At 35.8% G+C, this 25,299-nt stretch overlaps 1 protein-coding gene across 1 annotated transcript; it reads right to left on the bottom strand.

Moving 5' to 3' along the window:
- LOC115834315 (cilia- and flagella-associated protein 47-like) lies at window positions 1–24,445 on the bottom strand (the record flags this gene model as incomplete). The annotated part of the gene is made up of 5 exons (XM_030809076.1): window positions 24,355–24,445; window positions 23,350–23,478; window positions 18,222–18,414; window positions 409–506; window positions 1–117 (listed from the first exon to the last, which is right to left on the bottom strand). Coding segments are annotated over exons 1-5 (540 nt in total), but the record flags the coding sequence as incomplete, so codon positions are not given.
- Between the last annotated feature and the right edge of the window lie 854 nt (window positions 24,446–25,299).

Genomic DNA, 25,299 nt, shown 5'->3' with positions numbered 1-25,299 from the left:
CTGTATTTCCATGTCAAAGTCAATTTCATAAAGAGTATTTACAATAATCAGGCAATTGTGCAGGTACTCTTCAGGACTTTTTGGTCGTGTGTACATATTTATAAAATGAGACTCGATCTGTAAAAAAAAAAAATCAAACCTTTTGGTAACGGAATAAAAAATTCTGTTTTTTAAGTGTCCTCTACAGTTAGGCAAAGAATCATTTAAATATTAATATTTGTCAGTAATAAATTATTGCAATCAAAATGCAAGAATAAACAAAAAGGTAGTGCTAGCCATGCAGATTCAGATGTTTGACTTGAATGTAAGACATTCGAAAGAATCTGTTTACAGAAAATATACTTCAAATTTTAATCACTAAGTTTCTTCAAATAATATAAGATCATGATGCATAGAAATGACTCTTACCAAGAATGGGCAATAGGCTCCCAACTGTGTTGCAAAAACAAGACCATCTGAAAGGTCTTTGTCAAAATTTACTATCAGTCTCTCAGAAGGGATAACATCTGTTTCAAAAGAGAGGGAGAGTAAATACAACAACAGTTTTACTTTATTAAAAGATACCTATGGAAATTTGAGCAATAGTAAAAGAAAATTTTGCTTCTGCCTGGAAAACAAAAAGTATATTACATTGGAAATAAAAACAAATGTTAAGTCTCGGAAGATTAATACTATGAGAGTTATCTGTAAGGCTTTATAAGCAATTGCAAGCTGTCTTCTTTATTTCTATATGAGCTGCTTTGAAAAATACACTACAGTGTGGTAATGGAATAGAAACTCAATGTTTCAAAATTACCCATTCTGTTGAATACCTTGAGGTTCAAATGTTTAATCAGTGATCATCAACATGGGTAAGGAGACTGAAAAGGCATGGAGTTACTTGTAACTTCAGAGTGCTAGTGCCAGTTTCTTTATTTCTTGCAGAAATTCATCCACATGGCAGGAAAGTATGTGAAAGGAATTCAAGATTTATGGCTTAAAGAAACCAAAACTGACCTATAAAAGGCAATACAGGATGGAGGAGTAGTAAAAGGAATTCTCAATTACAGACATGATTACTATGCTGAGTCTGGAACAAAAAGAGGAAGTATTTGAATTTTAAGTGAATACCTGAAATACTGACCTATATTGGGTGGAGGCTAATTTTAAACAGTGGAAATAATTGCTATGTTGAATGTGACATTTTCTTTTTCAGTAAGTTTCCAAATAGCCTAGATTCTTTATGGTGTGAGACAATTTCTTGTCTGAAAACAAGGGGCAAATGGTGATCTTTATAAATTCCCTCAAATCTCTCTACTCCCATTTTCTGTGAAGAAGAAAAACCATGACATGATACACCCATGACATGTATATTAGCTTCAAAACCGGGATTGCTTTACACCTGGAATTGGAAGACTTAATTATCTCTTGAATCACAGATGTCCTGGACACTTCACAGACAATGTCCAGTACTTATTCATCTGAGAAGCTATGACATTGAATATTTCTATAGGATTTCTATCGCATATCGTCACAAAATCAGTCTAGCAAACACAGATCACTAAGGATTTTCAACTAATGCATAGCAAACAACCTCTGTACTTTTCAAAGTATTATTTCCTGATTGAAACTTATAAATAACATTTTTGATATAAGATTCAATGTAATCGAATTAATGATTTTAAATACACATTGCCAGTTGGCTGAATAATGATAACCTACATGTGCTTCTCTTTTTTGTCCAGCTTTGATGTATAATTGGCAAATAAAGAGTATATGTATACAGAACACAAATTGTGTTTTGATATAAGTATACCTTGTGTAGTGATTCCCAAAATCAAGCTAATTAACATATTCATTACTTCACATAGTCACTATTTTGTGTATATGTATGTGCTGAGAGCCTAAGATGTACTCTCTTAGCTAAGTAAAATGTGCTTCTCTGAATGTATATTTGCCACCCATAGCTATCAATAAAAGCAAAATATTTCACTTTTGTAGTTAATATTTATTTTTCTATGGACTGGAAGCAATGATAACTTTTGATCTGAAAAAGGTAATTTACTAGCCTTTTACATTGATAGAGAATCAGTCAGTTAGCAGTGGACATAGACTGTATCCACCAGAGAGCACATCCTTGTCTTGTACAGACATTAGAGGAGGGACAGAAATTGTCTTGAAGGAGCTTAACATCTTGTTGCAGGAAAATCACATTCAAAACAGGAAAACAACGAATTAAAAAAAATCCTCCAATCAGAAGTCAATGAATACATAACAATACAGCAACAACTAATTGTTATCCTGTTATTTCCAGCTCCACCAATCACAACTCAGGACCACAGAATTCATTATGACACCCGCCCCACCTTATTTTGTCAACAGTGAAAAATCTCAATCTCATTACCTACAATATTTTTATGTATTGGTTAAACCCTAGTATGTATATAAAGTGCTTTCAGAATTGCAAAGCCATACCCCTGTGAGAAACTAGAGTAAGGTGTGTATGTATAGTTCTTTACACCTTTAGTCTTAGACTACACAGTCATAGTTCTTTACAATTAAATAAGCTCATTTCTTTTTCATTACCATCAGTGAGGTTGTCCAACATTTGTAACCCAGTTATATTCATTTGTCACAGTCTGCATTTTGTCTTTAATTACATATCTTGGTTGATTTTATAAAATTAGTTACATTAGCATTCACTCTTTGTGCTACACACCTATAGGAACTTGAGGAATACATTTTCATGTACCTGCCATCACGTTTCCATTAAGAAAAGTGTGATCACCCCCAAAATTCCAACATCCTGCACCTTTGTAGTCAATCCCTACCCTCATCTGCTAGCACCTGGCAAACACTGATGTGTTTTTAATCTCAATAACTTCACCTTTACCAAAATGCTGTAAAACTTGAATCACACAATATCAATATGTAGTCTTCTGGCGTCTTGTTGTTTTGGCTTCTTTTACTTAGTGAAATTCATTTAAGATGCACCCATGTTGTGTGAATCAATAGTCGTTGTTGTTTTCATTGTTGAGTACTGTATTTGATGGATGTCACAGAGATTTGGTATTCATTCACCAATTGAAGCGCATTTGGTTTGTCTTCAGTTTAGAGGCAATTATAAAAAACTGCTATAAATTATCTCATGTAGGGCTTATTGTGATCAGCAATTCTTTTTCTTAAAAAATTTTATTTCCATAGGTTTTGGGGGAAACTGGTGGTATTTGATTACATGAGTAAGTTCTTTAGTGGTGATTTGTGAGATTTTGGTGCACCCAGCACCCAAGTAGTATTCACTGAACCCAGTTGGTAGCCTTTTATCCCTCACTTCCTTCTCACCCTTTCCCCGTGAGTCCCCAAAGTCCATTGTATCATTCTTATGCCTTTGCATCCTCAGAGCTTAGCTCCCACATATGAGTGAGAACATACGATGCTTGGTAATTCTAATGTATTTTGGTGAAATAGCTGGAAAAGAGATTTCTGGATTATATAGTAATTGTGCTGGGCAACTTATATATGCCTTTTTTCTATCTCTCTATCTTTTTTTGGTGATGTATCTTTTCAGAACTTTTGACTATTTTTCAAATTTGGTTGTTTATTTTGTTGTTGTTGAGTTTGGAGAGTTCTTTATGTATCCTGCATACAAGAAATTTGTGGAATATGTTATTCAAAAGTATTTACCCCCAGTCTGTAGCTTGTCTTTTGATTCTCTTAATAGTGTCTTTCACAAAGCAGAAATTTTAATATCGTAAAGTCCAATACATATAGATACGTGTATATATGTATATATGTGTATATATATGTATGTATATAAAAGTTGTGTAGGTTTATATTTAGATCTATGATCTACTTTGAGATAATTTTAGCACAACATGTGAGGTATAGGTCAATGCTCATTTTTTACATATGCACTTCCAATTATTCAAGTAATATTTGTTGAAAACACTAGCCTTACTTGATTTAATTGCTTTTGCACTTTTGTAAGCAAAAACACCCAGTTGATTATATCTGTGTAGATATATTCCTTGTCTCTCAATTCTATTCTTTTGATCTCCACATCTATTCTTTTGTCAGTACCATCCAGTCTTAATTATTGTAGTTTCAAAATTTCTTCCACCTTTTCAAAATTGTTTTGGCTATTTTAGTGGCAATGCCTTTATATATACATTTTAGAGTCAACTTATTGATATCTATCTATAAGAATATGTGATGGTATTTTCACTGGAATTGAATTGAATCTATAGATCAATTTGATAGCCTAACAACATTTAGTTTTCCAACGTCATGTGCATGCTACATTTCTCTATATAGTTCTCATTGATTGCTTTCATCACTGTTTTGTAGTTTATAGCATATATATCTCTAATTTATTTTGTTATACACACTTATACTAAGTACTTAATATTAGATACTTAAGTATTTCTTCTATGTTAAATGGTATATTTTTATTTTAAATTCCAATTGTTTACTACCAATATATAGAAATATAATTTTATTTAATTGTATAGTGATCATGTATCCTTTGACCTTGATAAATGCATAAAGTATTTCTAGGAGCTTTTTATAGATTGTTTGGGATTTTCTACTTGACAGAAATGTTGAATTCCAGCCCCTTTCTTGGGGCAAGAGGTGGTTTGTTATTTTCTTTTTTTTTCCTTTTTCTTTTCTTTTCTTTCTTTTTTTTTTTTTTTTTTTTTTTTTTTTGCAACTGCAATGAGTATTCACCAGAACCCTTTGGGTGACAGTATGTGTTGTCCTTAAATTAACATAGATGAACACATCTGTTCTATAAGGTACTGCCATGGTTTGAATGTCCCCTCTAAATCGCATGTTCAAATTTCATTGCCACTTCAATGGTTAATACCAACCAATAGAGGTGGGACTTTTAGGAGGTAATTAGATCATGAGAGCTCTGGCTTCATGAATGGATTAATGGTGTTATCTCAGGAGTGTGTTAGTTACATTGGGAGTCTGGCCCTCTTTTTTCTCTCTTTCTTGCATGCTCTTACTTTATATCATCTTCTCTAGCTATGGGACGCCTACCATAAAGTAATAATGCAGCAAGAAGGCCCTCATCAAATGCAACCTAATTATCTTGGACTTTCCAGCCTCCAGAGTCACGACCCAAATAAACTTCTATTGTTGATAAATTACCCAATCTGTAGTATTCTGTTATAGCAACACTAAATGGACCAAGACAGATATACAGAAGTCAGAGTGAATTGCCTGCCCCTACACTAGGTACTAAGGAGTACACATTCTCCAGACTCACTTTAGTCATTTCTGTGAGCAACATGTGAAGTCTGTGGAGTAAACACCTGCAAGAAGATGCAGAGTCTATAACTGTGGCCACTAGGAGTTTCATGATCTCTCACTAGTGTATACTTGGCCTCTACCAATACACCAATCACCCTAAGTCAACTATTCTTAATGGCATCTAGCTCTATCTACAAGTAGACCATTGCTATCATCTCATTTCTTCCAGTAAAAACCAAGTCTCTCTTTGTTGCCTTGCAATCTCAGCTTTATGTTAAGGTTCAAGAAAAATAGAGAATTTGCTGCTTGTCTGACTTTCATTGTTGTTATAAGGGTGGGAGAAAACAGTTTCCAGTTCTCTATCTCCCTGAGTAGAAACCAGGACACCTATTTTTGTTCAACCCATCACAACTTTGAATCTGCTTTGATATTATTACTTGTTGAATACCAGAAGGCATGGGCTGTAGCTGTTCAAACACGGCTCTCAGTAAGAATAGGATGACAATGATTCTTCCAAGGCAATGTTGTGAAAAAGTAAAGACAAAACTTCAAAGCTCTTCTCTAGTCTCTGATCCTATGCCTGTATCTTCTCTTTTATACTCAAGGCTGCTGCCAAGCCCTCACCACAGTTTATCAGAGCTTTGATATATCAAGGATTTTCTCTACTTTTATGATAGTTCCTTTGATACAAGCCTCTCTCTCTTCTATACTCCCTCTAAGGATTTGCTACCCAAAGTGAGCTAAGTGAATCAGCAGCACCTACATCAAATGGAAGCTTGTTGAAAATGTGGAATTTCTGGCCTCACCCAACACCTAGCAAAATATAAAAACATGTTAACAAAATCTCCAAGAATTCACATTATCATCTGAGACGTGTTGGTCAATGGTTGTTTTTTTTTGGAGAGAGAACCAGAAGTCTAATGGAGTTGTCATTTGTCAGAAACCAGAAAACTCAAGTGATGCTCTGCACATTTTTTAAATTTTTAATTTGGAAGTTATGTTTTTATCCAGTTTTACATTATATCACTTTTGATATTCAGGTATATTTAGTAACAAAAATACTGGTCTTTACAGTATTATGAATTAGAGATGTGTTTGTTAAACACAAAATTTAATCCGAAATTTTAGAAAAAATTAGTCAATTTACTTATTATGAATATAATTGTCACGTGAATTTTATGTTAGATGACTATAACAGCACTTTTATAAAAGTTATATTGAGATATAATTCACATAACACAAATTTCATGCAATTCAATTGTTCAATTCATTGTTGTTTAGTATAGTCATATAGCTGTGCAATCATCAATACTATCTGCTTATCTCCTTAAGCTGATTAGCAACTTCAGCAAAGTCTCAGGATACAAAATCAATGTACAAAAATCACAAGCATTCTTATACACCAATCACAGACAAACAGACAGCCAAATCATGAGTTAACTCCCATTCACAATTGCTTCAAAGAGAATAAAAGACCTAGAATCCAACTTACAAGGGATGTGAAGGACCTCTTCAAGGAGAACTACAAACCACTGCTCAATGAAATAAAAGAGGATACAAACAAATGGAAGAACATTCCATGCTCATGGGTTGGAAGAATCAATATCGTGAAAATGGCCATACTGCCCAAGGTTATTTATAGATTCAATGCCATCCCCATCAAGCTACCAATGGCTTTCTTCACAGAATTGGAAAAAACTACTTTAAAGTTCATATGGAACCAAAAAAGAGCCTGCATCGCCAAGTCAATCCTAAGCCAAAAGAAAAAAGCTGGAGGCATCATGCTACCTGACTTCAAACTATACTACAAGGCTACGGTAAACAAAACAGCACGGTACTGGTACCACAACAGAGACATAGATCAATGGAATAGAACAGAGCCCTCAGAAATGATGCCACATATCTACAACTATCTGATCTTTGACAAACCTGACAAAAACAAGAAATGGGGAAAGGATTCCCTATTTAATAAATGGTGCTGGGAAAACTGGCTAGCCATAGTAGAAAGCTGAAGCTGGATCCCTTCCTTACACCTTATACAAAAATTAACTCAAGATGGATTAAAGACTTAAATGTTAGACCTAAAACCATTAAAATCCTACAAGAAAACCCAGGCAATACCATTCAGGACATAGGCGTGGGCAAGGACTTCATGTCTAAAACACCAAAAGCAATGGCAACAAAAGCCAAAATTGACAAATGGGATCTCATTAAACTAAAGAGCTTCTGCACAGCAAAAGAAACTACCATCAGAGTGAACAGGCAACCTACAGAATGGGAGAAAATTTTTGCAACCTACTCATCTGACAAAGGGCTAATATCCAGAATCTACAATGAACTCAAACAAATTTACAAGAAAAAAACAAACAACCCCATCAAAAAGTGGGTGAAGGACATGAACAGACACTTCTCAAAAGAAGACATTTATGCAGCCAAAAAACACATGCAAAAATGCTCATCATCACTGGTCATCAGAGAAATGCAAATCAAAACCACAGTGAGATACCATCTCACACCAGTTAGAATGGCCATCATTAAAAAGTCAGGAAACAACAGGTGCTGGAGAGGATGTGGAGAAATAGGAACACTTTTACACTGTTGGTGGGACTGTAAACTAGTTCAACCATTGTGGAAGTCAGTGTGGCGATTCCTCAGGGATCTAGAACTAGAAATACCATTTGACCCAGCCATCCCATTACTGGGTATATACCCAAAGGATTATAAATCATGCTGCTATAAAGACACATGCACACGTATGTTTATTGTGGCACTATTCATAATAGCAAAAAGTTGGAACCAACCCAAATGTCCAACAACGATAGACTAGATTAAGAAAATGTGTCACATATACACCATGGAATACTATGCAGCCATAAAAATGATGAGTTCATGTCCTTTGTAGGGACATGGATGAAACTGGAAAACATCATTCTCAGTAAACTATCGCAAGGACAAAAAACCAAACACCGCATGTTCTCACTCATAGGTGGGAATTGAACAATGAGAACTCATGGACACAGGAAGGGGAACATCACACTCTGGGGACTGTTGTGGGGTGGGGGGAGGGGGGAGGGATAGCATTAGGAGATATACCTCATGCTAAATGACGAGTTAATGGGTGCAGCAAAACAACATGGCACATGGATACATATGTAACAAACCTGCACATTGTGCACATGTACCCAAAAACCTAAAGTATAATAATAATAAAAAAAAATTAACAAAGAAGCCTTCAAAAAAAAAAAAAAGAACTGACAACTCAAAAAGCCAGAGTGCCTTCTTTCCTCAAACTACTGCATCACTTCTCAAAGATTATGAACCAGCCTGAGTTGGTTGAAATGAAAGAAATAGAATTCAGAGATGGATAGGAATAAGGATCATGGAGATGCAGGAGTATGTTGAAACACAATCCAAGGAAACTAGGACTCATAATAAAATAATACAGGAGCTGACTGACAAAATAGCCAGTATAGAAAAGAATGTAATTGACGTCATAGAACTTAAAAACATACTACAAAAATTTCATAATGCAGTCACTAGTATTAATAGCAGAATAGACAATGCTGTAAAGAAAATCTCAGAGCTTGAAGACTGGCTTTCTGAACTAAGACAGTCAGACTTGGGAGGCCAAGGCAGGCAGATCACGAGGTCAGGAGATCGAGACCATCCTGGCTAATGCGGTGAAACCCCATCTCTACTAAAAATACAAAAAAATTAGCCAGGCATGGTGGTGGGCGCCTGTAGTCCCAGCTACTCAGGAGTCTGAGGCAGGAGAATGGCGTGAACCCAGAAGGCAGAGCTTGCAGTGAGCTGAGATCATGCCACTGCATTCCAGCCTGGGCGACAGAGCGAGACTCCAAAAAAAAAAAAAAAAGACAGATAAGAATAGAGAAAAACATATTTAAAGGAAGAAACAAAACATCCAAGAAATATGGGATTGTATAAAAAGACCAAATCTATGATTCACTGGTGTCCCTGAAAGAGACAGGGAGAATGTAAACAACTCAGAAAACGTATTTCAGGGTATCATCTACGAGAACTTCTCCAACCTAGCTAGAGAGGCCAACATTCAAATTTAGGAAATGCAGAGAACTTCACTAAGGCACTTCACAAGAAGATAATCCACAAGACACATAATTATCAGATTCTCCAAGGTCAGAATGAAAGAAAAATTGTTAAAGGCAGCTAGTGAGAAAGGTCAGGTCACCTACAAAGGGAAGCCCATTACACTAACAACAGACATCTTAGCAAAAACCCTACAAACCAGAAAAGATTGGGGGCCACTATTCAATATTCATAAAGAGAAGAAATTCTAACCCAAGATTTCATATCTGGCCAAATTAACTTTATAAGCAAAGGAGAAATAAGATCCTATTCAGACAAGCAAATGTTGGAATTTGTTACCACCAAACCTGCCTTAAAAGAGCTCCTGAAAGAAGCACTAAATATAGAAAGAAAAGACCTTTACCAGCCATTACAAAAGCACACGTAAGTACACAGACCAGTGACACTATAAAGCAACCACACAAACAAGTCTGTATAATAACCAGCTAACATCATGATGACAGGATCAAAGCTACACATATCAATACTAACCTTGAATGTAAGAGGGCTATACGCTCCAATTAAAAGGCACAGAGTGGCAAGCTGAATAAAGAACCAAGACCCATTGGTATACTGTCATCAAGAGACTCATCTCATATGCAATGACACCCATAGTCTCAAAATACATAGATGGAGAAAAATCTACCAAGCAAATGGAAAACAAAAATAAAAGTAGGGGTTGCAATCTACTTCTCAGACAAAACCAAAGCAGATCAAAAGAGACAAGGAAGGGCATTACATAATGGTAAAGGGTTCAATTCAACAAGAATGCCTAACTATCCTAAATTAATATACACCCAACACAGGAGCACCTAGATTAATAAAGCAAGTTCTTAGAGACCTTCAAAAAGACAAACTCCCACACAATAATAGTGGGAGATGTTAACAGCTTACTAATAGTATTAAACAGATCAAGACAGAAGATTAACAAAGATATTCAGGACTTGAACTCAGCACTGGATCAAGTGAACCTGACAGACATCTACAGAACTATCCACCCAAAAGCAACAGGGTATACATTCTTCTAATTGCCACATGACACATACTCTAAAATCGAACACATAATTGGACACAAAACACGCTTCAGCAAGTGCAAAATAGCTGAAATCGTAACAACCACTTCTTGGACCACAGAGTAAAAAAGTTAGAAATCAAGACTAAAAAATTCACTCAAAACCATATAATTACATGGAAACTGAATAACCTGATCCTGAGTAACTTTTGGGTGAATAACGAAATTAAGGCAGAAATCAAGAAGTCCTTTGAAACTAATGAGAAAAAAGATACAACATACCAGAATCTCTGGGAAACATCTAAGGCCATGTTAAAAAGAAAATTTATAGCTCTAAATGACCACATGAAAAGTTAGAAACATCTCGATTTAACCACCTAAGATGGCAATTAAAAGTACTAGAGAGTCAAGAGTACAAAACCCCCAAAACTATCAGAAGACAAGAAATAACCAAAATCAGAACTGAACCGAAGGAAGGAGATTGAGGCACGAAAAACCATTCAAAAGATGAACAAATCCAGGAGTTCAGTTTGTGAAAAACAAAAAATGAAATAGACCATTAGCTAGAATAATAAAGAAGACAAGAGAGAAGATCTGAATAAACACAATTAGAAATTACAAAGGGTGCCAGTCACCCCATAGAAATACAAATAATTATCAGAGATTATGAACATCTCTAAGCACATAAACTAGAAAATCTAGAATACATGGATAAATTCCTGGACACAGACACCCTCCAAAGACTGAGCTAGGAAGAAACTGAATCCCTGAGCAAACCAATAATGAGCTCCAAAACTGAATCCGAAATAAATAGCCTACCAGCCACAAAAAGCCCAGGACCAAACGGATTCACAGCCAAATTCTACCAGATGTACGAGTAAGAGCTGGCATCATTTCTACTGAACTTATTCCCCAAAATTGGGAAGGAAGCCCTCCTCCCTAATTCATTCTATGAGTCCAGCATCATCCTGATACCAAGCCTGGCAGAGACACAACAACAAGAAAATGAAATCTTCAGACCAATATCCTTGATGAACATCGATGCAAGAATCCTCAACAAAATACTGGCAAACTGAATTCAGCAGCATGTCAAAAAGCTAATCTACCATGATCAAGTAGTCTTTATCCCTGCAACATAAGGTTAATTCAATGTATGCAAATAAAAATATGTGATTCATCACATAAACAGAACTAAACAGAAAAAGTGCATGATTATCTTAATAGATGCAGAAATGGCTTTCAATAAAACTCAACACGACTTCATGTCAAAAACTCTCAATAAACTGGGTATTGAAGGAACATACCTCAAAATAGTAAGAGCTCTCTATATTAAACCCACAGCCAATATCATACTGAATGGGCAAAGGTGGAAGTGTTCCTTTTGAAAATCAGCACAAATCAAGTATGCCCTCTCACTAGTCCTATTCAACATAGTATTGGAAGTCCTGGCCAGAGCAATTGGGCAAGAGAAAGAAATAAAGGATATTCAAATAGGAGGAAAGGAAGTCAAATCTTTCCTGTTTCCAGACAACACGATTCTATATGTAAAAACCTCCTTAGTCTCAACCCAAAAACTCCTTATGCTGATAAACAACTTCAGCAAAGTCTCAAGACACAAAAGGAACATACAGAAAAATCACTAACATTTCTAAACACCAACAACAGTCAAGCAAGAGCCAAATCAGGAATGTAATCACATTCACAAATGTCACAAAAAGTATAAAACACCTAGGAATAACAAGGAAGTTGAAAGATCTCTACAAGGAGAATTACAAAACACTGCTTAAAGAAATCAGAGATGACACCAACAAATGGAAGAATCATTCCATGCTCATGGATAGGAAGAATCAATATTGTTAAAATGGCCATATGGCCCAAAGCAATTTATACATTCAATGCTATTTCTATAAAACTACCAATGACATTCTTCACAGAACAAGAAATAACTATTTTAAAATTCATATGGAACCAAAAAAGAGCCCAAATTGCCAAGGCAGTCCTAAACAAAAAGAACAAAGCTGGAGGCTTCACTGGGTCCAACTTCAAACTATACAAAGGGGCTACAGTAACAAAAAGGGGATAACTGGTACAAAAACAGATACATAAACCAATGGAACAGAATAGAGGTCAGACACAAGGTCGCACACCTACAACTATCTGATCTTTGACAAAATTGACAAAAACAAGCAATGGGGAAAGGACTCCCCATTCAATAAATACTGACAGAATAACTGGCTAACCATATGCAGAAGATTGAAACTGGACCCCTTCCTTACACTATATACAAAATTTAATCCAAATTGTATTAAAAAGTTAAATGTAAAACCCAAAAGTATAAAAACCCTGGAGGACAAGTTTGTCACTACCATTCTTCATGTAGAAATGAGAAAAAATTTCATGACAAAGACACCAAAAGCAATTGCAACCAAAGAAAAAATTGACAAATGGGATCTGTTTAAGCTAATAAGCTTTTACCCAGCAAAAGAAACTACCAACAGAGTAAACAGACAGCCTACAGAATGGGAGAAAAGTTTTGCAATCTATGCACCTGACAAAGGTCTAATATAAGGAACTTCAACAAATTTACAAGCCAAAAAGAAACAACCCATTAAAAAGTAGGCAAAGGACATGAACAGACACTTTTCAAAAGACATACATGCAGCCTAGAAGCATATGAATAAAAGCTTAACAACACTGATCATTAGAGAAATGCAAATAAAGACCACAGTGCAATACCATCTCACACCAGTCAGAATGGCTCTTATTAAAAACTCAAAAAGTAGGCCGGGCGTGGTGGCTCAGGCCTGCAGTTCCAGCACTTTGGGAGGCCGATGTGGGTGGATCACCAGGTCAGGAGATTGAGACCATCCTGGCCAACATGGTAAAACCCTGTCTCTACTAAAAATACAAAAATTAGCTGGGCGTGGCAGCACGTGCCTGTAATCCCAGCTACTCAGGAGGCTGAGACAGGAGAATCACTTGAAACCGGGAGGTGGAGGTTGCAGTGAGCCAAGATTGCGCCACTGCACTCCAGCCTGGCGACAGAGCTAGACTCCATCTCAAAAAAAATAAAAAATAAAAAAAAATAAAGTTGAAAAGTAACAGGGCCTGGAGAGGTTGCAGAGAAAAAGGTATACTTATAAACTGTTGCTGGGAGTGTAAATTAGTTCACCCATTGTGGAAGACAGTGTGGCGATTCCCCAAAGACCTAAAAATGGAACTACCATTCAACCCAGCAATCTCATTATTGGGTATATACCCAAGGAATATAATTTGTTCTATCATAAAGACACATGCAGGTATATATTCATTGCAGCACTGTTCACAATAGCAATGACATGCAATCAACCTACATGCCCATCAATGGTAGACTGCATAAACAAAACATGGCACATACACACCATGGAATAATATGCAGCTGGAAGAAAGAATGAGATCACATCCTTTGCAGGAAGATGGATGGAAATGGAGGCCACTAACCTTAGCAAACTAATGAAGGAACATTTACGGCATGTCCTCACTTTAAAGTGGGAGCTAAATGATAAGAACACATAGACACATAGAGGGGACCAGCAGACACTGGGGCCTACAGGAGGGTGGAGGATGGGAGGAGGGAGAGCATCAGAAGAAATAACTAATAGGTACTAGGCTTAATACCTGGATGATGAAATAATCTATACAACAAACCCCCGTGACATGAGTTTACCTATATAACAAACCTGAACATGTACCCATGAACTTAAAATAAAAGTAAAAAAAAAAAAAAAAAGGAAGCAGCAGCCAATCAATAGCTTACAGCGCTGAAGTATAATGTGCAAAAGTGAATGTTAAGAGTTATGGTAATAAGGTATGGTAGATATTGAAGTGAATAAATTACCATTAAAGGATTTTAGGCAGGAGTCTGATGCTAAAATTTACGTTTTATGAAGAACCAAGTATGGCTGTGTGAGCAACAGATGGGCAAATGGCAGGACTCTATGTGGTAAATATGAGAGGGTGACATTGATGGAAATGATAAATTACAAGAGTGACAGGGGAGCTAGAAAAAAGTAAGTAGATTCAGAAGATAATTTGTGGATACAATCAAAATAAATTGTTGGTTGGTGATTAATTAGATGTAAGAAGGAGGGATGCCTAGATTTTTGACCAGTGAAATTTGAGATGCTTATGGGACATTTTAATGAAGGTGTTCATAAGGAGTAAGATATACAGAACTGGAGGTGAGGAGGTAGGTCTGAGGTAGATTTGGATCTGGGAGGCATTGGAAGAGTAACTTAAAACCACAAGAGGATATAGATGGCCAAAATGTGGAGGTTTTGGAGCAAAGACAGAAGAAGGAAAATATCAGTGTGATGAAGGAAAGAGACCTTGAACAGAGAATGCTAAGGAGGGATTGAGAGCCACAAAGAAAGCCAAAATGCTTTAGCTAGCATACAAGGGCAAGACAGGAAATCTGAGGAAAAATGGTGTCTGTATATCAGAGGGTAGAGGAAATACCTCCCTTTGAATCTGAACAACTCTAACGGTCAAAAAGCTTGTAATTTTTAAGCAGAAGCCACAGTGAGCAGTATCTTCTGGAAACACTCATAGTTAAAATGCAAGTGTTTATTCCCTGAATGGTCAAGGGAAAAATAAATAAATAGAGATTGAAGGAGAGGTGTAAGGCACATAAAGGAAGATATTGAAAAGAAAAGAGACATAAGAAAAAGGTAATATAGAAATAAGAATCTTAGGTAAACAGCAAGATTGAGGAAAGTAATTTGGGAAAAAGAAAGAATGTTGTATATGGTAATAAATGAAGGAAAATAGTAACAGAGGAGAAGACAGAATGTATAAGATGAGAAGAACAAAGCCAAGACAACAGTGCACATCAGCACATCAACACAAAATAAGTCCGTATAGAATACTGTTTATATGTTAATTACATCCTCAAGGGAAAACATATAATATTTGATACAATCATAAGCTGTTGGCTTGTCTCTGTTCCTGTCAGATGTTCAACTTTTCAACTAGCTTTAAATACTTGAACATCTTTTCAACTTCTTTTGGCTTTATCTATATAACCATCCATTTAGCCATTGATTTATTTAAGAGATATTTATTCAGCACCTTCAGTGTGCTCACACAGGATTTGAAGCTTGGTGCAGAGCTTACAGATATTTGCTATATTAATATTTTAGAAAACATGAGTTGTATCTAACATTATTAAAGACTTGAAATTTAGATCAACGAGTACCTAAAACACACAAATAATTTTACATAAATTGCAATGTACTGAAGTTTATGAATTTTCTGAAGGACTTTTATACTGTACAGGTCATCAGAGCAATGGATTCATATTAATTAGACATATTGCTTAATGAGTCTAACAATGGAATTGTTATCTTTTGCTTTAAAAAATGTATTACTAAATTATCTTTAAATAGACAGTTTTTTAAAGCATTTTTAGGTTTGCAGCAAAATGAATCAGAAGTTACAGACAGTTACCACACACACACACAATCCTCCCCCACTATCAACCTTTGCACTGCAGTGGTGCATTTATTACAACTGATGAACCTACATTAACAAACTATTATCACCCAAAGTTCACAGTTTACATCAGGGCCCACTCTTATTATACATTCTATGGGTTTTAACAAACGTATAATGACATGTATTCATAATTATAGTATCAGAGTAGTTTCACTACCTTAAACGTCCTGTGTACTATACCTATTCATCACCCCTTCCCCATTAACTCCTAGTATCCACTGCTCTTTTTCCTGTCTCTATGGTTTTACATTTTCCAGAAAGTCATATAGTTGAAACCGCACAGTATGTAGCCTTTTCAAATTGGCTCCTTTTACCTAGTAATACATCTATAAGTTTACTCCATGTCTTTTCATGCCTTGATAGCTCACTTCATTTTACTGCTGAATAATACATTGTTCTTTGATGGAGGGAGTTTATCTCTTTTGTGCCTTCTGCCACGTGAGGACACAGTGTTCCTCTTGTTTGGGGTGTGCATCGTCTAGGCACCATCTTGGAAACAGAGAGCAGCCCTTATCAGACATAGAACCTGCCAGTACCTGAATCTTGGACTTCTCAGCCTTTAGATCTGTGAAAGAAAAATTTCTGTTCTTTATAAATTACCCAGTCTATGGTATTCTGTTATACCAGGACAAAGCTAAGAGAGCATGTGTCTGTTATTCTGTTAGGAACAGTTCTAGGCTCTGGGAATAAATGAGACAAGATTGTTCTTTGGCTAATTAAGAAGGTCACATTCCTAACTAGCCAAAGAACAATCTTGTCTAATTTATTCAGAAGGTCATATTCTACTGGAAGAGACAGACGATAAACAAATACATTGATGTTTACAATTACATTTATATTTAAAAAGTGCTGTTAAGAATAAAAATAGAGCAGGAAAGAGTAGGACTGAAGGATATCCTGTTTTAGAGAAGACACTGATAAACCTTCTCAGATAAGGTGACATTTAATCAACGACTTGAATGAAATGAGAAAGGGAACCATGAAGATATCTGGTAAAATAATAGTCTAGTCAAAGGGAACAGGAAGCACAAAGGCTTTGTGAAGGCATTGGACTCAGTTTGCTAAAAAACAGCAAAGAGGTAAATGTCTATAATATATTATTTGGAAAAACATGCAGCAAAATCTTTGAAATTAACTGGCATAGGCCACTGTGTTGGTAAAATTAGAACCATAACACTTTTATAACAAATTAACACATTAATTTTTAATATATGCACGTATTTTATGACACCCTGGTCAAAGTGTTACTCTACAATAATCAAACTAATTTTTATGTGTTTTTGTGAAGTTCACCTCAGCATTATTTATTTGTACTTTGTTTTGTATTTTAATGGGGTAAATACATTTTTATAAGATATAAATTTTGATATTTTCAGCATGTCAATTAGAAGGTAATAAAGTATTCTGTTTGCTGTTCTCAAATACCAACATATCAATATATCTCTTTCAGTCTTGGTGTTTTCTTGAATGTTTTCTAAAATAACACCTTCAATTTAAGGGCAATCATAATTCAAAGTTTCATTTTTAAACTGAACTCTTAATCTTCCCCTTACTTGTAAAGTTTGAACTAAATTCTGCATATTGGATATTAAAAAGTTATTTCATGTTAAAAAACAGTCTACTCTGAACACAACAGGTTTGTATGCACTTGGAAGAAAGGAGTTGAATTGAAGCTAAAGGAACAATGACCGTGCGCACTGTCCTTAGTACTATCTGTGAACACCAACATGTCTCAGCACCACACTGTGTGATTTACAAGAGGCTTATGACTGGGTTAAAAAAACTGCATTTTAAGGACAGTTCTGTTAGAAAGTAAATTCATCTAAAACACAAGGATGTGACATGACTTTCTTATTTCATTGTGAAATACCTAATATGACCTACCCCCAAAGAATTCAGGCAGCATTATTACTCTTAGTGATTTCCAACATGTTCCTCATATGACATGCGAGATGTTTTCTAGGAGATTTTACTTGATCTCAACTAGTTATATACTAAGTTTGAGCAGTGTCACCTATATACTTAATACTCTATACAGCTGAAAATGTCAGCAATGATTAATGCTTTCATTTCTAGAGTTCCTCCATATGCTTTTAAAATCAGTTATTCTTCAAAATAAGTTAAAGAAGCACCTTTTATTATTTCCATTTTATATGTGAGGAAACATATCTTGAAGATGTTAAGGAGGCATCATTTTTGTAGAACAGAAAGTAAATGTTGGAGAGGGGTCTAGAACCCACGGATTCTGAGTGGATTGTGTATCCATGGCTCCTTCTCCGTCATCACACTACAATTTGCAATAACTTGTTTAAAGAAAAAAATCACTTCTCACCTTTGTGACAGTTTTTCCATATCACATGTCGAGTATTTTCATAATTTATGTTCATCCAACTAAGCAAAATTCTTTCAGAATCAGAATATATGTTGCTGGATGCAAAAGAAGGGTTGACTTTTGGTGTATTTTGGACACATATGGGGGGCATATTATTGCTGCAGTATGGTACTACACGAGATAGAACCAAAACCTGAAATTGGGAGAGATAACTTTTATTAGATGCAAATGGAAAAACAGCACATTAATATTTGAAGAGAAAATTTTAAAAAACATGACAGAAGATAAAAGAGGGCACTAGTATTTTCTGGTTAATGGATTCAATCAGAAGTAAAAGAGTAGAACAGATGTGTCCCAATAATGCTCATTTTAACTTGGCAACTTTTTGCTTCTGTGGTATTTAGTCTTTAAGGAACTACACTGTATAATTTACAAGAAGCTTATTGTACATTTAAAACATAACGGCATTTAAGAACATTTCTGTTAGGATGTAAATTCATTTAAAACACAAAGAGGTAAGATGCCTTTCTTATTTCCTTACCAGCTCATGCAGCTTAGAAAAATAAGTCAAAGTAGGCTGGGCGCGGTGGCTCAAACCTGTAATCCCAGCACTTTGGGAGGCCGAGGCGGGCGGATCACAAGGTCAGGAGGTCAAGACCATCCTGGCTAACACGGTGAAACCCCGTCTCCACTAAAAATACAAAAAATTAGCCGGGTGTGTTGGTGGGCGCCTGTAGTCCCAGCTACTCGGGAGGCTGAGGCAGGAGAATGGCGTGAACCCAGGAGGCGGAGCTTGCAGTGAGCCGAGATCCCGCCACTGCACTCCAGCCTGGGGGACAGAGAAAGACTCCGTCTCAAAAAAAAAAAAAAAAGAAAGAAAGAAAAATAAACCAAAGTAAAAGTAAATAAGTTACCAAGTCAAAAATTATTTTCTTACATTTATTTAAGAGGTCTGTTTTAAGATGATAAAAGTGTACAAAATTTGTTATTTGACATATTGTTACCCTATAACTCAAAGTGTGGTATATTCACATCATATCACCATTCACTACATGTACACCACATGTTTTATTAGGTAGCAATGCAACTGGATTTAAAAATAATTTTAGCAATATTAAGATGAAGTAAAGAACTCTGTGTCTGTCAGTAAAGCACTATAGTACAGAGCTACTCAAAGTAACGCTCTACTAACCATTGTCTACAAGTTCTAGATGAGATGAACAGCTTGTGATCTGCTACCTCACTATATACATCTCAAGAGTTTCTGAATGGAGCATTGGTTCACATTAGAGTACACAGTGTAAGCTCAGCTCCTTGATTTATCCTAAACCTTTAATAGAAGGTTTTCCAATGGTATGGATATGAAAACAACAATTTGAGTCATATGTGCTATAAAGATACTCTTGATACCCTGCTCATATCTCCTTAGTTCCACCTTTACATTCTGAAGCTTGCTTATTGTGAAAACCTGTAAGTCTCTGCTTGAGAGATGTTTTTTTTCTTTTTTTTTTTTCTGGCATATGAGAGCACACTGAGCTCACAGAGGGCAAGGTAGGAGCGCCAGAAAATAATGACCCCAGCAACGGCCCCTTACCAAAGACGGTCAGGGAAGTGGTAGTTAATTACTCCAGATTCCTAACCAGTCAGTTGAGGTAAGTCTGAGATACGTTCTAAAATGTATCCTATTGGTCCCCAGTGGCACTGAGCTTCAGTTGCCCACAGTGAAACCTGATTGAAACCACAACTGTTACTGACTTCATTATATTATCTACTTTAATTCCCTACTCTACTACTGATGCTTCTTGGGAGAACTTCTGAAATAAATGATTTGCGCTCAAATACTTGTCTCAGCGTCTGCTTTTAGGGCAATCTAACCTAAGACAAGTACTCTTACAGTCAAGTACATGTTAATAGTAACTGGAAAAAGTGCTCTTTTTCTAAGTAGTGCATATTTATGCCATGCAGTGTTTCAAATAACTACAGTATACAAATTGTTAAAATACCTGTGAGCATCCAAAACTGTTCTTTTGTTCGCCACTATAAGAAGTACTTTAAAATTTGATTAAAAAAATCCATTTCTGAATGTTAGCTATTTATCTAGCATATGTGAATTGCATCATTTTAGCATTTTGTATAGAAGTTTAATGGAACTGCCTTCTTTCATTCTGGCAGTTTCGTGGTCTAGAAGTCCTACATTTCAAATCTCACGTATTATAAAAATGCAATTTAAAGCCTTTGAAAAGGACCCCCATCAATATCTGTTTCTTTTTGGGAAATACCAAATGATAAATTACTTGAGTACAGCTGATGAGATATATGTCTGGGACTAATGACCTGAACTGGCTCAGGATTCATCTGTCATCTGTCACTTCTACTCTGCAAAGACGACAAGATCTCCAAGTGACCCTTGACTAAGAATACAGATTTAATGATGGACCCACATGGAGCATGGTTGTAACCTTTAGTATTGGAAGAGCCATTACACTGAGTGCTTAATTCTACAGCAGTGTTTCTGAAATTGTCGGTGGTAAAAAAACTTATTAATTTTGTCTTTAGCACAGAATGATAGTTTTGTAAAATACTCTGAAAATAAATTGCTAGAAAAATAAAGTGAAGAATTAAAATGTACACAAAGTACAAGACTCCATCACTTGCAAATCCAAATACACCTGGGGCAATAAGTGTTACTATTTATCCGTTAACATGCAAACCACACCAAGCATGAGTTGAAGGAACGGAGTCAGAATTACAGAGGCAAGAATGTGCTGTGAGCCGTGCCAGCTAAGATGAAATTTGGGTAAATGATATTTCGTGATCCATACTCAGGAATTTCTTTCAAGCCCCCAGAAAACATTGTTTTGAATTATCTTTCATTTTTGTTAAAGATTTGATTCAAGAACTGTAATAGCACCCTTTAAAGTTAATACATTGGCCACAAAATAGAACATAGTCCTGTGCTATTCCAGTATGTCACTATGGGACATTTAAAAGACTTCAAAACAATGACAAAACTACTACTAATAGTATACATTTGCATATATTGAGCGCTATCCCCCCCCATCATATGCACTTTCAGGTTCACATGAACTTTGCTATTATATTTGGCTTATGGTTTATTAATGACAACTTTTTAAATTATGTGTTCTTTTAACCAATTGGCTTAGAAAACATAATTTTCATTTTTACTTGTCCATGAAAATCTCTGGATTTTTGAGACTAATGAGATATTTGGATTTGTTCTGAAGAATCATCTTGACTAGGCTTATGTTGACCCAAAGAAAAGAATCAATTGCCAGTTTATGTATGATCTTTCCTTTAGATTTAGAGATGCCTGATGGTTTAACACTTATTTGGAGTCTCCTTAAACCCCCTTAACTAAAGAAATGTATAGCAATACATTTATAGGACATCCCCGTTACTTGAGAATCCAGATGAGGATAGTGTACCAGATGAAGCATTCATACCTCACTGTCAGTGTTTTGTACTGAGTAATGAGAAATTGCTCATTACTCTGAGGGTGCTGCATGACTAGAAAACTGAAAAGATTCCTCAGACTTGAAGGCTTTCCTGTATTGAAATGGCCCTTGCCCACCATATTCCACTTCTTGTAACCACTTCTGACGTGAGTGACAAGTGAGTGGGACACTGGAAGCTATGCTTTGAGTCACAGCTCTTGGCTTCGGTGTTGGTGTGCATTCTGTGTTACAACTATCTTTTGTACTTCCTTAAAACTAAGTTAACGTGTTGCCATGTAAAATCTACTGTATTTCACAGTTTTGATTATCAAACCAAACCCAAGACCATGCTTCTGGTGAAGCAGAGTAGGCCCTATATGACTAACAGTGCAAAGGATCATATTTCCAGCATTAACAACCAGTCACCAATGAAATGAATTTTCACACAAGAATTCTCTTCTTACATTCGGCAAGAAAGATAGTTCAGGTTGATGGTGAAAAAGAGGAGGACAGGAGGAGCAAGTCAGGAATCACGCAGAAGAAGGAACTCTCCAGAAGGTGATCTGGGTGGCTGACTCCAAAGGAGACTTCAGACTGCCAGGGGGCAGCATGAGGGCCCTGGACTCCTGGGCCCCAGTAGAGAACAACAAGGAAGAAATAAGCATTACCTGCATCAAATTGTTGCATATGGTCAAATTCCTGTGATCTTGAAAGAATGTGTGCCTGTGAGCCTCAGTTTCTTCATGGCTAAATTGAGGATTTCAGTTGTGAGGATTTAATATTAAAATATTGACAGAGTCTTACACATACTACTCATTATTCAGCTCTCAATTTTGCCCTTTCCTTTGAGTTGCTAATTCCTGATTCTATTCAATTCTTCCTTTGTTCTAACTCTCAGTCCTATAGCTCACCCGTCTGGGGTTGGCAAAGTGTGAAGACAGAACAAAAGCCTCCATTGGTCCTAGTGGACAAGACCTACAGTGCTATATTTGAAAACCTAGGAAATTATTCAAGGACTGAAACCAGGACTTGTTTATGCAATAGGGGTATAGAGTATACAGGTATAATCTATGCTACGTTAATCTACCCACAAATGCAATTTGGCAGGAAGTAAGTTTGAGAATCTCATAAAAACCTGCTTTTGCCTATAGCTGTATGAATCTTAGTGAATATAGTTTTATAGCAAGAGACTACTGTTTATTAGATGTGGAGACAGTAATTTTCACCAGTACTCATTCTTTAATTCTCCCTTTTAGTACTAGAATATTCCTGTAGCTACTCATTCTAGAGAGTGTATTTCTCAACTTTTTTTGCAGCTAGATGTGACTGTATGACTGAATTCTGCCTAATGAAATCTGAAATGAAAAAGACATACTTTTCAGGTCACATCCTTAAAAGGTAACTCCTTGCCTCCAGTACTCCTTTACCTGCAATTCTTTCTTCAGAGAAATCAGACCCTTACATGAAAGCCTAGTACTGAGGAGAAAAGAGATACTCCAGAAGCTTTGACCCTCTCACATCTCAGCAGTTCCATGAGAAGGCAATAAAAAAGAAAATCTCTCATTTAAGGCACTGTGTTTTTGAATCTTTCATGGCAGCCTTGTCTATACTTTAATTAATATATGATTTATATTAATCAACAGAGAAGCAGCAAACAATAGCGGAAATGTTACCTTGTATATCTGTAGAAATACATCTGTCCATGCCCCTTTACTCCAGGCTTCAAATTTAGACATTTCCATAACAATAGAACATTTTTTCTTAGGTGTGCAGGAACTCACAGACATCGTATTAGTGGAAGACTTTAAGAAATAAAATAGTACAACATTAATTAAAATTTAAGGCAAATTTAGCATATGAGGTTTTTTTTCCAAAACAAGTGGATGCCTTTTCTATATTTTAATCAAGAGCTCTAATTTGCCACGTGCCAATAATAGAAGATATCAACACAGGTAACTTTAAGGAGCACGCAGTCTCTTCTTTAGATCGTAGATTTAGTCATTCAATGCACCTACTAGATCACTCTGTAGAATAGGTGGCCAAACAAGATACGAAGTTCTTCTGATTGCTGAGCCAAGAAAGAATCACACCCTTTGGATAAGGCAACAGGACCTCAGCATACTGCCAAAGAACAGGCAGGCACCTGGTTCTCCACTCATGTCACATGGCAAGCATAGTGAGAGTCCTACAACCATAGTTGCCTCAAAGCCTGCAGACTCCTCAAAGACCACTCCCCTCTCAATAGGTTACCAGAAAGTAAACTATGTATTACGACAAAACTATATATTTCTTGTTTCATTTCTCTTTTGCCCTGACAATGAAAAAGAAAAGTGGCACATGGTGGTGAAATAAAACCAGTATTTTATTTGGAAAATATATATTCTAAAAGTTTAAGAATAAAATTTACATAACCCCACCTTAGTCTTCATTTATAAATTCTCCAAAGTAGTAATTATTTATATATTTAAGAAAGTCATGTAATCATTTTTGCATAGGAACTCCATAGAGATTTTTTGACAAATGTACAAAAACATATGGGTTATCCAAAAATTATTATCCTAATAGTATTTTGTATATAAAACTCAAGGACTCTGACATAGAATATTCTAATATAAGCCAAATACCAGTACATACAATAATAACTGTGTGGTTTGTTCCAAGAAATTATATTTTCTTACCATAATTTCAATCCACCTCTTATAATCTTCTGGTTCAAGCAAAAATTCTGGCAGGACATGTGAAATACATCCTCCTTGAGCACTAAAATTAAGAAAGAAAAACTCAAATTATAATATACGTGTTCTATATATGATTTGCATTGACCATCAATTAAATATTTCAAGTCACATTTGTATATATGCTAGATTTTACTTTTCAAATTTAAAAGTTATATAATTAGCCAGAGGTGGCAATGGCTCCTGGGTGAAGCTTCTCTGCCTTTGGAAAGGGGACGGAAGAGTGAAAAGAAAGTTTCCTATGGTTTGAGTGCCAGCTCAGCCACAGTATACCATAAATATATACAATGTTTTGCGATTAAACCTTAATTAAGCTGAGGGAAGAATGTACACCTGCCACCTCCAACACACACTTCCTATTGACCTGATCCTTCTAATTTTTCTCCGTCTTTACTCATCACCCGCCCCCAGCATGCCACATGGTTTATTTATCCCCTATCTTCCCCCATTAGAATATAGCTTCCACAAGTCAGGAATTTTTATCCATTTTGTTCACTGCTGTATTCATGAGTATTTAGAGTAGTGTCTGGAATGTTAACAATTATTATTGTTGAATTAACTAATCAATTATTAATATTTTAAAAATATAAATAATATAAACATGTATATTAAATTTTGCATTTAAATGCCACTAGAGTCCAACTATAAATATAAGTATAGATGGATGGGGAAATCCTAAATGGGTTTTATCCTTATATTCTTCTTGCCAATGTTTTCTCACATTTCTCTACAATAAACTTCTACATTTTTATAATATTGAGAGTAAATATTTCTTAAGAAAAATTAACCTTAAGAGAGAGCTCGAAAAAATAAATAATTCACAAATAATTGCTGTGAAGGCTACGCATGGAAAGGGCAGAAGGGAGGTGGAGAGAGTGCAGGGACCTG

Source organism: Nomascus leucogenys, unplaced genomic scaffold (genome assembly GCF_006542625.1).
Source record: "Nomascus leucogenys isolate Asia unplaced genomic scaffold, Asia_NLE_v1 000733F_111167_qpdss70368sc, whole genome shotgun sequence".
Taxonomy (NCBI): domain Eukaryota; kingdom Metazoa; phylum Chordata; class Mammalia; order Primates; family Hylobatidae; genus Nomascus; species Nomascus leucogenys.
Note: the sequence above shows the minus strand (reverse complement) of the source record. Positions and strands in the feature narration are given on the sequence as shown.